This window comes from Bidens hawaiensis, unplaced genomic scaffold (assembly GCF_021521415.1).
Source record: "Bidens hawaiensis isolate Kalapana, Puna unplaced genomic scaffold, B.hawaiensis_p1.1 tig00034715_1, whole genome shotgun sequence".
Classification (NCBI taxonomy): Eukaryota; Viridiplantae; Streptophyta; class Magnoliopsida; order Asterales; family Asteraceae; genus Bidens; species Bidens hawaiensis.
The window spans coordinates 67,669-82,927 of NW_027505334.1; the positions used below are offsets into that span (position 1 = coordinate 67,669).

Sequence of the window (15,259 nt, forward strand, 5' to 3'; positions counted from 1 at the left end):
CAACGGTAATATAGCCGTTGGAACCGGTTTTTGGGCCAAACCTATATATAACTTGTTTCCATTACTTGTTTCACCACCAAACTCAAAAACAAACTACAATACTACTCCTTTAGCAAACCCGTTCCTTTACCCGACCATCCAACTAAATATTATTATGGCACCCATCAAAAAAACTAACAACAAGGCTAAGAAGAGTGTTTTTGTTGCCCCCGTTCCTGTTACGAAGGACCCAAGGGTTGTTACGGTAGTCAACCATAACCGCAACCAAGACGTATGGAAGAATTGGGATTTGATTGTGGATGACGAAGGTTATCAAAAGGCTCGTTGCAAACTATGTGGTTCAATATTAAAGCACGATTCCAACTCTACTTTGAGAAAGCACATCGAGAAGCCATATTGCAAGGCGTTGAAAGGGGTTGGCGCGACCGATCAAATTGACTTGGGTAAAGATGGTACACTATTTCGTTACAACACGACTCAAGTTCAAGATAGAATGGCAAAGTTCGTTGTTGTTTCGATCACCATAACAACGTCATCATTGGTTGCCATTTGTTGTCGGTTTAAGGTTAATTGTGGTTTGGAGTGTGTTTTATAGTTTTGGGAGTGGTTTAACAAGTACACAAACAAACCTTGCTATTTATAGAAAGAAGATAACCTATTTATAGTTAAAAAACCGGTTCCAACGGTCAAAAACGGCTATATAGCCGTTGGAACCGGTTCCTAACGGCTATAATGTTTAGATTTCAAAAAAACCCGGTGGAACCGGTTTTTACGTAAAAACCGGTTCCGGTTCCAACCTACCCGGTTCCTAAAAGTTTGCATTTCTGGGCATCGGTTCGGGTCGGGAACCGAACCGGTTCCTGACTGGAACCGGTTTCATTTTCTACCCGGTGTGAAAAAAACCGGTTCCGAACCGGTTCGGGTTTTCAAGGTGAACCCGATTTGTGCACCTCTAAAATGAGCTATGTGAGTCTTCAATATATACATTATGCCATTTTGGTTTATTAACTCACATAATGGGGATGATAATATAGCTTGCTTGAGAATTAGATTATTATTGTTATGATATCGCATTTAAACCCATTTGCAGGCTGACCCGACCTGACAAGTTTTGACCTATACTAAAAGATTACACATTGTGGCCAGAACCTGTTATGACAAGTTACCTGTTCATTTTCTATCTATATTTGTTATTTTCAACTTAATTTTTGTTGCAGGCACAATGCTTTCATGTACAAAATCAGTTAAGTGTTTTAGTTCAACCCAACCTTATTTATTTTGACCTGTACAAAAGATACGCAGTTGACCAATAAGCCAACCCAGCATCTCATTTTGTAGGGATGGTTCCATCAAACTTTATGTTAATAGTATACTACATAATTCATTATAATATAGTATTATAGTGTGGAGACCAGAAGCCCTCAATTTTTTGAATCTTTCATCAAATAGTCCACGGGCTTGATCGAGTCCTAAAATATCACCTAGATATAAGGCCGGGCCTATGAAAGAAATAACTGTTTTTTATATAAGCCCAAGCCTTTTGGGCCACTAGTCCTAACTCCTAATTCCTAAATCCTTTTCTTCCACTAATTAACCTTTTTATTTATTTTAATTTAGTTAACTATTTTTTCTTATCCAATTTGATTTCTTGGTGTTTATTTATTTATTAAATTAAAATGATTATGCTAAATATTGATGTAACTTCTAAGTTGTAATTAACAAAACTATTAAAGTAACTTGCTTATTTACTTTCTTTAAGTTAGAAGCTATTCAAATTATAGTGATGCTTTCTGACATTTATTTACAAAAGGCAGGAATTATATATTTATTTAAAGAGAAAAAAGAAATACAAAGGATAAGTGTAAGGTGTAATTCGGTTATGATATTTAATGAATGATGCTTTCAATAAAGTTATATAAAAGAGGTTCATGTTTATCATTCATTCATTCATTCATTGTTTTTGTTATCTATCTTATCATGTTTACTGCATCGTTTTTACCCGTATCAAAAGTTTCTGAGTCCGTCGCTAACTAGGTAGATATCAAACTATAACTAAATGTCATGTGATATGGAACCCATTAAAACACTAAAGTGATTAACCAAAGATAACTAGTTCAGCAAAACTCCAAGATCCAGAATGACTAGTATGGAATTATATCTCTTGGAATGCTAACCATGTAACCAACTGACAAAGTTCAATCATAACAGAGGCATACTTTATCTTGTCTTCTAACATAATTCGTAGCAAATAATGTAAACAATTGAATACATGATAACAAATTGCATTAAACTTGTATATAGATGAACATTATAATTTAAAGGTTGTTCATTAAATCTAACTAAAAAACCTGAAATCTGACTTGTATAGCTGTACCAATTTCGAATGTCGGGCATCAAATATTCAAATCAGATCCTTATCCCAACGGAATTCCAAGTTTAGCGATTCTATGAGTGTCGAACCAACTCGATATACGTATGCGTTCATTTCTCTTTTATTATTTTCATTTACCTTTTAACACAAGTTCGGGTTATTTGAATCAAACCGAATACGAATCAGTTTTCTAACCTCATATTCAGTTTCAAATATTCAAACTCGAATAACCCGAAAACCGACCCAAGCAGTAGACAATACAAAATTAGATACCTCTGGGTTGCTTTCAGTTATGGCCTACGGCAAGGTTCACAAGTGGTCTAAATTTTGGTCGGATAATTATGGGCCGTTAATTGAATATACCTTCACCAGAAAATATTCTCTCATTTTTGTCCTAAATGAATAAATACCACGTCACATACCATTCCTACTTCCCAAATATTCTACTTACGATTACATTCCTCCGCCTGTGTTTTATTTTCCTCGGATTTGCCAGCGGCACAACTTGTTTCAGCAACTTGTTGCCCACTTACCTGTCCCTCTATTGTAATTAACTTTTTTCCAGTGAAATCATTTTTTTTACTTAAATTATATAATTATTTAAATGAAAACAAAATAAATGTTAAATTCATATAACAATCAACAAATGAGTTTTTGTTGAGTTGGACCTGTTATACTAAAATATATTTTAGTATGTATTTGTGTAGTATATTTTCTGTTACTAAGTTAGAATCCTGAATCCTATAATACGTGTTATACATCATCTTCAAACAATCAAACTCATATTTATTTGGACGTTGGTTGGATGTGTGAGATTGCGGTAGGGCTTCTTCCAAGTTCCAACACATGAGGAATAGGGTAACCAGTAACCATCAATGTTTTCTAGACCTAGTAAATATTGATACGTTCTTGTCTTACATTTGTTGTTTTGTTCATACCTACACACTCATTTGTCATTTCAATATATATAAAAGTAGATAGATGGTCATTCTAATGTTAAATAAACGGTTGTGTAGCCCTTCTGTCATTAATCATTTTCCCATGTACTTATGGTGCTTCTAATTTTCTTACTAATTAACAAGAGGAGAATCAACATCTCAAACAGTTTATTTGGGACTGAATTCACTTTTAACGTTATTTCACGAAATTAGTAAAATAACGTTAAAATTAGTGCAATTTCATTTTTGCTCCACGAGGGCCCATACATATATACATTATCTGCGTGCGCACGTAAGCAGGACGCTAGTTATACGCGCTACTTTTATTACCAGGTACCTTATATGCACTACTTTTTTTATCGGTTTTAAATGGACTAATGGGTATAATTGAGTAGTTGGGTGAATGAGTTTAAAAATTTTTAATAAGTCTAATCTAAATCAAATGCTAATCAGTCACGGGTACATTAAATTCTATTCTCTCTAGTTCTATGTTTATTTCATTTTTAAAACTACTATAAATACGTAGCAGCGTAGCACATGATACATACTTATCTCCCTACGACAATGGAACCTCAAAAATTCTCTATAGCAGTTGACTCCGTCCACAAAGCCACCGAATTCCGAATATTTTCTCTCTCCTCACCTCACATGCAAGCGTTCCACCTTGCGTGGCTCTCTCTTTACCTTCTCCATCCCACCCCTTCTCCCCATCATCCGCCAAGACCTCAACCTCTCCCCATCCGATATCGGCACCGCGGGAATCGCCGCCTTCGCGGGGTCCATCATTTCCCGCCTCGCCATGGGCCCCGCATGCGACTTATTTCGGCCCACGCCTCGCCTCCGCCACCCTCTCCCTCGCCACCGCCCCCGTCCTCCTCTCGGCCGCCTTCATCTCCACTCCGTTACAATTCATCCTTCTTAGATTCTTCATCGGATTCTCGTTAGCGAACTTTGTCGCTAACCAGTTCTGGATGAGCTCCATGTTTTCTAATTACTGGGTGGGTCAATGTGGGGTCTGGCCTAACCCAGCTGACAATGCCTATTATATTTTCTATATTAAATACACACTATAATCTAACACCATTGCGGGCCGCGTTTATAGTGCCCGCCATGTTTCAAGTCATCATGGCACTTATGGTCCTGGCTTATGGGCAGGACCTGCCAGATGGTAATATTAAAAGTATAAAAAATATTAAAAAGCCCGAGAGAAACCCGAAAGCTGACGCTTTCGGGGTTTTTCTAAACGGGATAACTAATTACCGGGGTTGGGTTTTGGGTTTAACGTACGGGTTTAGCTTTGGGGTTGAGCTGACAATGGACAACATAATAGCGGAGTATTTTTACGATAGGTTTGGGGTTAATATGGAGACGGCCGGGGTGATAGCGGCGAGTTTCGGGTTAGCGAATTGGGTGTCGAGACCGATGGGCGGGGTGGTGTCGGACGGGTTAGGGAGGAGGTTCGGGATGAGGGGGAGGTTGTGGGGGTTGTGGGTGGTGCAGACGGTAGCTGGGTTGATGTGTTTGTGGTTGGGTGAAGTTGAGTCCTTGTGGGGTTCGATTGCGGTCACGTGTGGGTTCTCGTTTTTGGTTCAAGCTGCGTCTGGGCTTACGTTTGGAGTTGTTCCGTTTGTTTCTAAAAGGTAATATATTTGTTTTTGTTGCGTGGCGTGTGGTTTGTTTTGGTGTTCATGAAACTCATGCTAGATTTAGGGGTGAGAAGTTTTATTAAAAGACATGTTATATGCATATTAAGTTTTAAATGGTTTTTGTGGCTATTAACGTATACGGTGTTAGGATCAAACACAAGTGGTTCTTATAATTTTGTCCTGCAAGGCGTGAAAAGTGAAGAAAAAATTGACGTGGTTATATTTTCATAATTACGCTACAACATATTTTTCAACTAGCGTAATAATTATTACGCTATACTTTTACAAGTGGGGTAATTCTATTATGCTAGTCTAGTTTGTTGTAGTGTATTTTGAGTTGTGACGTAATTACAATATTCATGTAATCATGAAAATGTCACCACGTCACTTTTTCCGTCACATGTTAGGCTTTGTAATCTTTATCTGGTTGTTAGCTAAATAACTAAAACTCCCTCATTTCTTCTCCGTCTTTTTTCTTCTATGCATCTAATTTGCATATATTTGATTTTTTTATTGAGCAAAATTATGAAGATGACCATAATATTAATCACAAAATAACCATTATTGCACACCAATTTAGCCGTTCACCCAAACTTCTTACGCCAGCATGGCGCAAAACTTCCAAGCGACGTGGAAGGATTTTGTCCTCAAATAATACACACACAAAAAAATTTACTTAAATTTATTAAGTTTCTACTTTTAAATTTTGAAATACTTCTAAATAAATCTAGTCAAGTATTTTTTTAATAAATGATGCTAAGAATAACTTTAAAAGGTTTTGGTTTTTATGTATTGATAAAGATCAAATACGCAATTTCAAATTGACCAACATGTTTTGTGGGTTTAAATAGCTATTTGCAACTTTATGAAAACACCTTTTTTTTTTTTTTTGTTATATGCGTATTTGAAATTGGCATCAAAATACTTTAGAAGATAATTAATTTATAAAAATTATTTAACTAAATAAGCATTATTATAAGGTGTTGATGCACTATTACTATGATGGTGCATCTAACATTGCAATACTATGTTCAAGTCCATGAATTACACCAACAATTGTGTGTGATTATAATGGTTTGTTTAGACTCATTTTTAAATCGGTCATTTTGTCATGAGCGTATTTATTGGTGCAGATCGATGGGTGTGATATCAGGAATGACTGGGAGTGGAGGGACAGTGGGAGCGGTGGTGACACAATTGCTACTATTTTCAGGCTCCAACAAATTTTCAACACAAACTGGAATTTCACTCATGGGTGTTATAATGATTATATCAACTCTTTCACTTACTACCATCTACTTTCCTCAATGGGGTGGCATGTTATGTGGCCCTTCTTCCCAACACCAAGCTTACCAATTGCTTGTATGAGATCCCGCCAAAACACAAACATTCATCAATACAACCAATAGACAAGCGTACAGTTTCTAAAGATTGATTAGAGTTGGTTGAGATTCATTCAAATAGGTTTCTTTTATTGTGTAAGTGTTCATGCTGTAGATGTTACATCATGAAAGGACAAGCTTTAAAGAAAATAGGTAGAATTTGTATGGTCTTAGACAGATTCTTATGATCACATATATTATATTTGAAAATGATAAATGAATTTGGTTAGCTTTCAAGTACGAAATATAACATTACAATAAATTAAGCGTGTTTTTTCATGTTTTTGAGGTTTGGGGGTGGAGATGATATTATTGCCACTGAGTAGAATAATTTCTGGTCAACTTAAAGTTTGTTAATATTCCATATTTGAGAAATGCAGATTTGGATGAGCCAATAAACTAAAACGACTATAAAAACAAGTCTTTGTCGTTTTAGTTTTAAGTGGCATATTTTAATTTCTAAATGATAATAAAACAATGTGATAAAAGTTAATGACTTACAAGGTTTTGATTCTAAAAAAATAAACTTCCGTTGCCGGGACTTGAACCCGGGTCTCTCAGGTGAGAGCCAAGTATCCTAACCAACTAGACTACGACGAATTTGATGTAAAACCTCTTAGTAATATTAACACATATATCTCAGAATTAGAGTGCAATTTTTTTTTAATTTTGACAATTGATCGTTTTTAGAATGGACCTACCAGGATTTCACAACGATGGTTCTTAGTTTTTAAACGACCACACCTTATAAAAGGTTGTAGTCATGGACCATCGAACATTTGAAGTTTTGAGGCATAGCCTACTAGCCATATTCTTAAATGATTTCATAAGTTAAGCAACTCGATTCTCCATGATTTCATAAGCTAATCATATGAAGACGTATACTGTAAACCAACACATCCTTAAAACAAAGAAATATGAGAATAATAATACTCGTTAAAGTGCCAATTAATACTTTGTAGAGAACCTTAGACGCCTTGACAAATTTAATCTGTGGTGTTGAAAAAAAAAACACTAACCAATGATTTTTTAGTCCGTAAAAGAACAAAGCAAAACTCTAAAAGGTTTCCAAGTACAAAACAATTACAAAAAACAAAAGGAAAGAGTCCCAAGTTTCAACAAAAAGTATAGCCGAGCCGCTGAAGCTTCTACACTGCTGCAGCTTGCAGCAACCATCGTTCAACATTATGGTTCTCCAGGATGAGGTACTCAACTGAAAATGTCAAACGAGTGGCAATTATACACATTTTCAGATATATTTCAACATTGCCATCTAAAGCAATGAAAGTACAAGATATTGAATAAGAGAAGTAACATTTAAACTTATTTAACAAAAAATATAAAACATTAATCATAGGTTGTTTGACAGAAGTAAACACAATTATCCCAAACTAGCAACCAAGAACTAAAATATGTCTTTGCAATCTGCAAGCATGAGATAAAACAAGACTAAGTAACTGCTAGACTTGACATACCATTCATCTGGCTGTACATCTCTGACAACTAAGCCATCCTCGACAAAATCAAAACAAGGTTTACTCGCCACAAAATGCAGTTTAACTCGCAGTATTACTTTCATCTGTTTCCATTGCCACTACTTCTTTCTTAACGTCCTTGTGTTCAACCTTTTCAGATTCTCCATCTCCAAATTTCTGTGAATCAGTTTTCGGGATTTCAACCACCGGCCCAACAGAAGCATCTGAATTTCCTTTAGGAGTGGATGAAGGAGTTTCACCATTTTTGCCGTTGTTACCAGATTTTAACCATGACAACTGTAAGTTGTGACCGTTCCAGGATTTACCATTTGAAAATGCCTTTTCAGCTGAGTGTCGGTTTGTGAAGTATACACAAGCTGATGATTTGACGTTTCCAGTGTCGTTTTTGCTATCAGCAGGCTCTAGATCATCTAGTTCCACCTTAGAAAGATCACCGAATTGGGAAAAGTGTTCCTTTAAAGCTACAACCTGAATGAACATGTACATGAATTATGAATATAATAACTCCAACAAAAAAACATAGTCAAAACATAACAATAATAATATATTTACATTGGAAAGATCAGTTGGCAGAGACGAAATAATCTTAAATGCGGTAGGACGATTGTCCAGTTTGAACCGATTGACAGTAACTGACGGACCAATAGGCAGCAATGGGCGCAGTGATGGTTTCAACACTGGTGGTTCTTTTAGTGCAATCACAGAGGTTGCTTTGGATCTTTGTGGCACAACAGAATCCATAGACTTTTTGCCATTACCTATCACTTCAGCTCCCGGTGAAGATAAAACGGCTTCAGCTTTTGTAAAATCAGTTACAATTCCTAGTTTCTGTTTTTTCGCCACCTGTTCAGGTTCTATTTCTCCTTTTGGACCTGTAGCCTGCAGACAAAAAAAAATTATAAAATGCTTCATAAAACAATTCATATAAACATTACGCTATAAGTGTTTACTTGTTTCTCAAGTTTGTCTAACTTGCGGCGGAAGTCATTTCTCTTCTGATCAAGCATTTCTTGTTTTTTGCGAAGCTCTTCCTTCAAAACCTCTAAATTCTCAAGCTTCTTTTGTGAAGGTGGAGGTGGTTTTGGAGTGTTGATTATTACGGGCTTTGAGTGATCAGAACCAGTAGTAGTTATGTCATTATGTGATGATGAAACTGGCATGCCACGTTGAGGTACATGTGGCATGGTATAGCCGCTGACTGTTCCATTAATTGGAATGTTGTCACGGTTAGCCCACCATATTTTAATAAAGCGATTACCCATCACAGCATCAGGTGCCGTTAAAGCAGCTTCTGCTTCTTCTCTTTTGGAGAACTGAACAAAAGCCCGTTCGCTATTTAAAGGAATGTGAATATCAACGACCTCACCAAATTTATGAAAATGTGAAATTAGGTTTTCCCTTTTGTTCTGTTGGAGTGGAATACCGCTCACAAATACAGTACATTGTGCCTTTTGAGAAGGCTTACGGACATTCTTTCCATTTCCATTTGGCATTTTCAGAGAAGAATTTGCATTGTTTTGCTTATTATTTAACGGCCCCTGTTTTTTGATTAAAGAACTTGCTTTAGGAACCATATTTCCTCTCATTTCTGTTTTGTCTTTTGCGCTGCTAACTCTTCCCATAGAGATCCCACCACTTTTGGCCACATGTTCATCAGAGCCATCATATGGGCCCGCATCCAACAAAGGCCCACTTTCCTTTACGTTAGACTGATTTATCGATTGCAATGCAGATGATGTTTGAGTATCATTGCCCCATAAAGGCTGATCAGGGTCATAAAAGTCAGAACCAATACCGTCAGCTGAGTCAACGAGCGTTACATTTAAACCCGACCCACTGGGACCCGCTCCACGTTTGCTAGTTTTTCCATGTGATGGTTTAAACGAGTTTGTTGAGGCGCCAGAGACAGGTAAAGGAACCGGGGCTCCAGGTGGCATATTTGCATTTTGAAGTGATACTGGGAGATTAAACTGTGAAAGGCTCTGTAAGTTGTAAAACAGCCAAAAAAGTAACAGGAATTTCAGATAAGAATTTTAAAAAGTTAATATTCTATATCTAACAGATTATACACATTTGAAACAAAATCATACCTGAACATCTTCAACAACAATACGGTTAACGCCGTGCTCCATTGGACACATGTCACCTCTTAGACAAAAACCTTGTTCCTCAAAATCTCGACACCGCTGACGTGGAAGTCCCAAACTCATATTCATAGAAGGGTTGATAGATCTATAAGCTCCTTGTAACCCAAGAGAATGCAGTGGGTCCAGACCACCATTTGGCAACCCTGGAACCAACGCAAAGGCACCCCAAGATGGACCATATGCATTTGAAACAGTTGGTAAACCCCTTCCACCAAACAGACTAGGACCCATCTGAGAAGCCATATCGCGTTGGTTCCAACCACCAGAGTCCCTTCCTCTACCCCTGATTGAACCAAGGTCCCCCCTAATCCTCTGGTTCATATCTAAAGGTCTTCTTTTACATGGTTCACTGGACTGAGAACCAGATTCCTTGTAAATATGTCCATTTTCAAAAGATTTTTTTCCTCGTCTAAATGGTTTAGTAAATACTTGTTCAGAAGACTCTCTCTCTTGTGATTGAGATCTTGCATCATCTCTTCTACGATGCTTATGGTTGCGATCATCATCATCGTCATCACTGATTTCTTTCTCATCAGGGTTGCTTTCAGATATGGAAGGTATTTGATCAGGTTCTTGAGTTGAAGCTTTAAGCTCCATTTAGTGATTAAGGAAAATTGAAAATATTTTATGGCTGACAAGTTGTAATAGTTACTAGTTGAACCTGAAATATTTTAACAACAGCATAATTCTTCGTTAAAATTCAAGAGTGGCAAATCATAAGAAAGTTATGCCTGAATGGGCCATTGAAAATAAAAATGTTTACTATGATGTGTGTTAAGTTGTTGATTTGACAAACAATATGCATGTGAAGTAGTAACTAGAATAGATACATGTGACAATGATAATGATATTTTATTTATGTAGTAGCATCAAGCCTTTAGAAAAGGTAAAGGCTTAATGCTAAAAAATAAAAAATTTGGTTGAATTGTAGATTTGACAAAAAAAATGTATGTGAAGTAATAACTAGAATAGACGCATATGACTATGAATATAATACTAGGCCTAAGGCTCATCCTTTGTGCCTTAAGTGCGCCTAGCACCTTCAACTACCTAGTTGTTAGCACGTGTTAGAAACTCAACCATTCGACTAGGATCCCTATATAGACAACAATCCTGTATTTATAGAAAATGATTGTGAAATTTCACAGTTATAGGATGTGTAAATACTATAAAATTCGAAAAACAAATAGGTGCTAGTTAACCAAAAATAAATAAAAACATTTACATACTTGGAAAATGATCATGCTCATAATTAAATTGCACGAAACTTAATGCCATTTAATTAAATAAACATGTAAAAATTTCTGTATGCCAAATTATGGTTCATAAACCGTCAACGTGTGTTAGAAACTCAACCATTCGACTAAGATCTCTATATAGAAAACAATCAAAACAATACTGTCTACTGAATAGTGGATGTATAGAAATTGATTGTGTAATAAAACGATTATAGGATGAGTAAAAGATAAAGAGCAAACCGCTTAAGGTGAGAGCTGGAATACATGCCCCCATTTTATGTTAACTATTTTACAATTAATTATGCGTAATAATTGTGTTTTATAGATATGAGGTAAATGTTTATAGTGCTTGATTGATTGTATAAATGCTAACGGTTTCTTGTAAGCCACTAATGTTATTAATGCAAAGTCCTCATGTTTGGGAAATGTAAATCACCGCATTTAAGTAAAGTTTCTATGTTTGGCCAAAGTACACATAGTCCCCAACTACCCATGTTTGCACAAAGTCCCCGCGTTTAGACAAAGACCACATACCGCTTAAGTGGCCAAGCAAAAAATATTATAAACATTGCGATTGCTTTATTACAACTGCTCTTTTACATAAACGCATTTGACATGATAGTTTGAAAGTGTAATGTTTGTGTACAGTTAAAACTATAGCTGTAACGTAAAATGGCCCGTTTTATCATGTATTTCAAGAAAGTATGTACCCTCTAGTAGCAATAGTAAGGATTTAAGCATTAAAGGCATCAGCAGACTATTCTGAAGAGAAATTTATGGAGTTTCATTTATAGGTGAACTCATTAGTTTAGTGAAAGTTTTAAACAACTGTAAGATTTATTTTAATGTAAAGTATAGACTTTTGTTATAATGGATAAGTATATGTTCTAACTTCTAAGTAAAGGATTTTGTAAACCAAGCTGAAGTCAAGCTTCAGAAACTTTCTATAGAGCTACTACAGAGGCCTAAAAATTTTGAGGAAACCGTTGAAAACTAAGAGGTAACATTTGCATTGTGGCAAATTATGCAAGTTGAAGAAGATATGAACACATACAGATGTATAAATAAGAGCTAATTATTGGCGATATTCAAGAAATTGGATGATATTAGGGTCTCTAAACAAAAAATCAAATAAACCTAACAGCAACACAAAGTCAGACACTCTCTAACATGAACCATGACCAGAAAGAATAAAACGAAACTGACATACGAAAATAGTCTGTGGAGTTTAGGAAATTGAAAATTGCCTCATCTCTTTATCGATTCCGGTTCCATTTTTCAGCGTAATTAGGACCTTGCTCCTCATCATCATCACATGCTATTATTCAACAACTATCTACTAACCAAATTTGCGAACACTAAGCACGAAATGAAAGCCCTAAATTAGCTCCCCAAAACATTAAACAGCACAAGCAATCAAGCTCTATAAACATCATCAAGTACATAGCTCATAACAATAACACAGTCAACATTAAAACATTGCGGTCTAAACGATGCTAAGTAACAATAACACACAAATATATAATAATAAACTACCAGCGGCAATTTCAATCAATACGTCAAATCAACAGATCGCCTAGGGTTCCTAATCAATAAACAATAATATATATCAATCGTAATAATTTAAACCTAAATAAGACGAAATTAACAGAAGGAAACTAACCTCGGTTTAACGATTTGGCTAATTAGGGTTAGGATTTTGTTCTTGATTAATATATATTATAGCATTCGGAGCTCCGGTTGGAGTCAAATATGGGCTAGGTTAGGTGTAGGTGTATGTGTATCGTCTCCGTCTAATTATCTCTCTCTCTCTCTCTCTCTCTCTCTCTGTCTACAAATTCTGCAGTTTCTCTCTCTAGACGGGGGAAAGGTTTTACAGATATGAAAGGGAAAGGAAGAAATGGCTACAATGAAATCAACAGGTATGGTCCTTCTAGTTTGTGCTTTGCAACATCAATGTAATCAAAACAGAAACTAGAAGGTATCGTTAAGTAGGTCTATAAACGAACATGAACAGGGACATGTTCGTGTTCGTTTATTTAACTTAAACGAATATGAACACGAACGCGGAATCAAACACATATTTTGTGTTCGTGTTCGTTTATTTAAATAATGAACATGTTCGTGTTCATTTATGTTTGTTTGTTTGTTTAAGTTCTAAGCGAACAGTTCACGAACATTAATGAAGATAACTGAACAAAGATAAATGAACATATATGAATAAATGTAAATGTAAACAAACAGACATAAATGAACAAATATAATAAAACCATTAACTCTTCAAGATAATATTTAATTATTTTATGTTCTTATGTAAAGGAACATAAATAAACGGACATAAATGAACATAAATAAACTAACATAAACAAAAGTTCACGTACATTAATGAACGAGCGAAACATGTGTCATGTTCGTTGTTTACAAAAAAATTGTTCATGTTCGTTCATTTATTAAATAAACGACGAACATAAATGAACCTTCCGCCGAATAGTTCACCAAATGTTCGGTTCGTTTGCAGGCCTATCGTAAGTCGTGACCAAAGAATCATAAGGCATACATGATGTTATAACCCGACCCACTACACCTTAAAAATGGGTTTAGCTCAAATTGGTTAGGACTTAGGAATCAACCCAACCGATCAAGTCATATGCTAGTATGCAGTCTCACCCCCTTAAACCAATTTGGACCTGCCTCGATTTGAAAACATGCCAAAAAACATATTTTTTCCCAACTTGGTTTCAGTCCGTTCCAAGCTGGTTTGATATGGCTGAACATTCTGCCCTTCAAATCGGTTTTCCAACTTGATTAGGTTTATCCCAAACCGGTTTTGACCAACCCATACCGGTTTTAACCAGTACCAGTTGGGTTTAAACTGATTTTTCCATGTTGAGATATACATAGCCAGTCTTTGATGAAGCAAGTGTCAGTCGGTCCTATACCTTTTTAGCCCAATCTGGCATAATATAGATCCTGTCCTTTAGTCCATCTATGGCCATATTTTGCACTTGGATTTTTATGAAGCCCATAAATGCATAGGTGTCAGTCCATGAACAGATAACCTATTGCGACACTGGTACGGTTTATTTGACACAACCATCAATCTATCATAATAGAAAAGAAGAATAAAAGCTAGACCCAAAATAATTTATTTCTTATTTTTTTCTTAAACAAGATTACAATATATAGGAAAACAAAAACATAAAATAGAAAAAGATAAACAATAAGGAAACATAATTTGATTATAATAAGGAAACAAAATAAAAGATAAATTTAAATAATAATAATAAACTTATTAATATAATAAGATCGTATAAATTATCGACCCCTTGAAAACGTCATTATCCTCAAGGACATAATTTTGTTGCCATGGCGGTTGCCACTCGAGTTGTACAATGACAAGTGGGGCGGTCTCAACGTAGCACCATGGTGGCCACCATTCGAGTCTCGCAAAGCTATACCCGATCTTCGTATTTGTTGTAGGGTACGACTTTGCATAAGCATTATGTGTTGAGTTTTTTCTCATCGAAAGTTTGCAACAAATTTTGGCTGATGGGACAAAAGTTGTAGTTGGTGGTGTACTTTCCCTTTTGATGATATTTATATTAAACTGACAATATTTGATAATTTATTTACGATCTTCAGTCCACCGGTTGTGATGGGAACAAAGGTTTTTGGCACCGATTTGGTTGTTTGAGTTGATGGAAGTGGTTGAGGTGGATCAGGGGGTAGCGACGGTAGCAGTGTAGGTGGCGGTGTGATTGAAGATGTAGAAGTATTGCTAAGTTCAATCGAATCAGTGTTATTTAGGGCACCAATACGAAATTGATTAAGCATTGCATCAGTGAAAATATCTCATTTGATGAAGTTTGAACTCCGATGCCAACCATTGAACCACCAGAATGGTTCATCAGCGAAGGATTCAACAACATAGGAACCCGCTCGTCGCCATAGATCGCGTAAATGATAAAATATTATACGAATTGAGAGATCTCATAAGGCGGGATTATATCCAGTAAAAAGAGGTAACCGTGGATGCTTCCA

The 15,259-nt window shown here is 36.0% G+C and overlaps 1 protein-coding gene, 1 non-coding gene and 1 pseudogene across 4 annotated transcripts in view; 1 reads left to right on the plus strand and 2 right to left on the minus strand.

Moving 5' to 3' along the window:
* Window positions 1–3,742: 3,742 nt before the first annotated feature.
* LOC143612509 (high affinity nitrate transporter 2.7-like) lies at window positions 3,743–6,435 on the plus strand (annotated as a pseudogene). The gene is made up of 2 exons (XR_013149955.1): window positions 3,743–4,949; window positions 6,089–6,435. The product of XR_013149955.1 is annotated as a high affinity nitrate transporter 2.7-like (transcript).
* Window positions 6,436–6,864: 429 nt separating this feature from the next.
* TRNAE-CUC (transfer RNA glutamic acid (anticodon CUC)) lies at window positions 6,865–6,937 on the minus strand. The gene has a single exon. It is a non-coding gene; the product is annotated as a tRNA-Glu (tRNA).
* Window positions 6,938–7,569: 632 nt separating this feature from the next.
* Window positions 7,570–15,259, minus strand: part of LOC143612511 (zinc finger CCCH domain-containing protein 41-like) — a 54,062-nt gene continuing 46,372 nt past the window's right edge. The window contains exons 2-6 of one of the 2 annotated variants that reach the window (XM_077086480.1): window positions 12,882–13,031; window positions 9,924–10,641; window positions 8,784–9,815; window positions 8,386–8,712; window positions 7,570–8,301 (exon numbers count right to left, since the gene is read on the minus strand). In XM_077086480.1, coding sequence (XP_076942595.1) covers window positions 7,894–8,301; window positions 8,386–8,712; window positions 8,784–9,815; window positions 9,924–10,577 — 2,421 coding nt within the window. In that variant the 5' untranslated portion in view covers window positions 10,578–10,641; window positions 12,882–13,031 and the 3' untranslated portion in view covers window positions 7,570–7,893. Of the gene's footprint in view, window positions 8,302–8,385; window positions 8,713–8,783; window positions 9,816–9,923; window positions 10,642–12,881; window positions 13,040–15,259 lie in introns of both variants that reach the window. The other variant, XM_077086481.1, reaches the window with a different exon arrangement.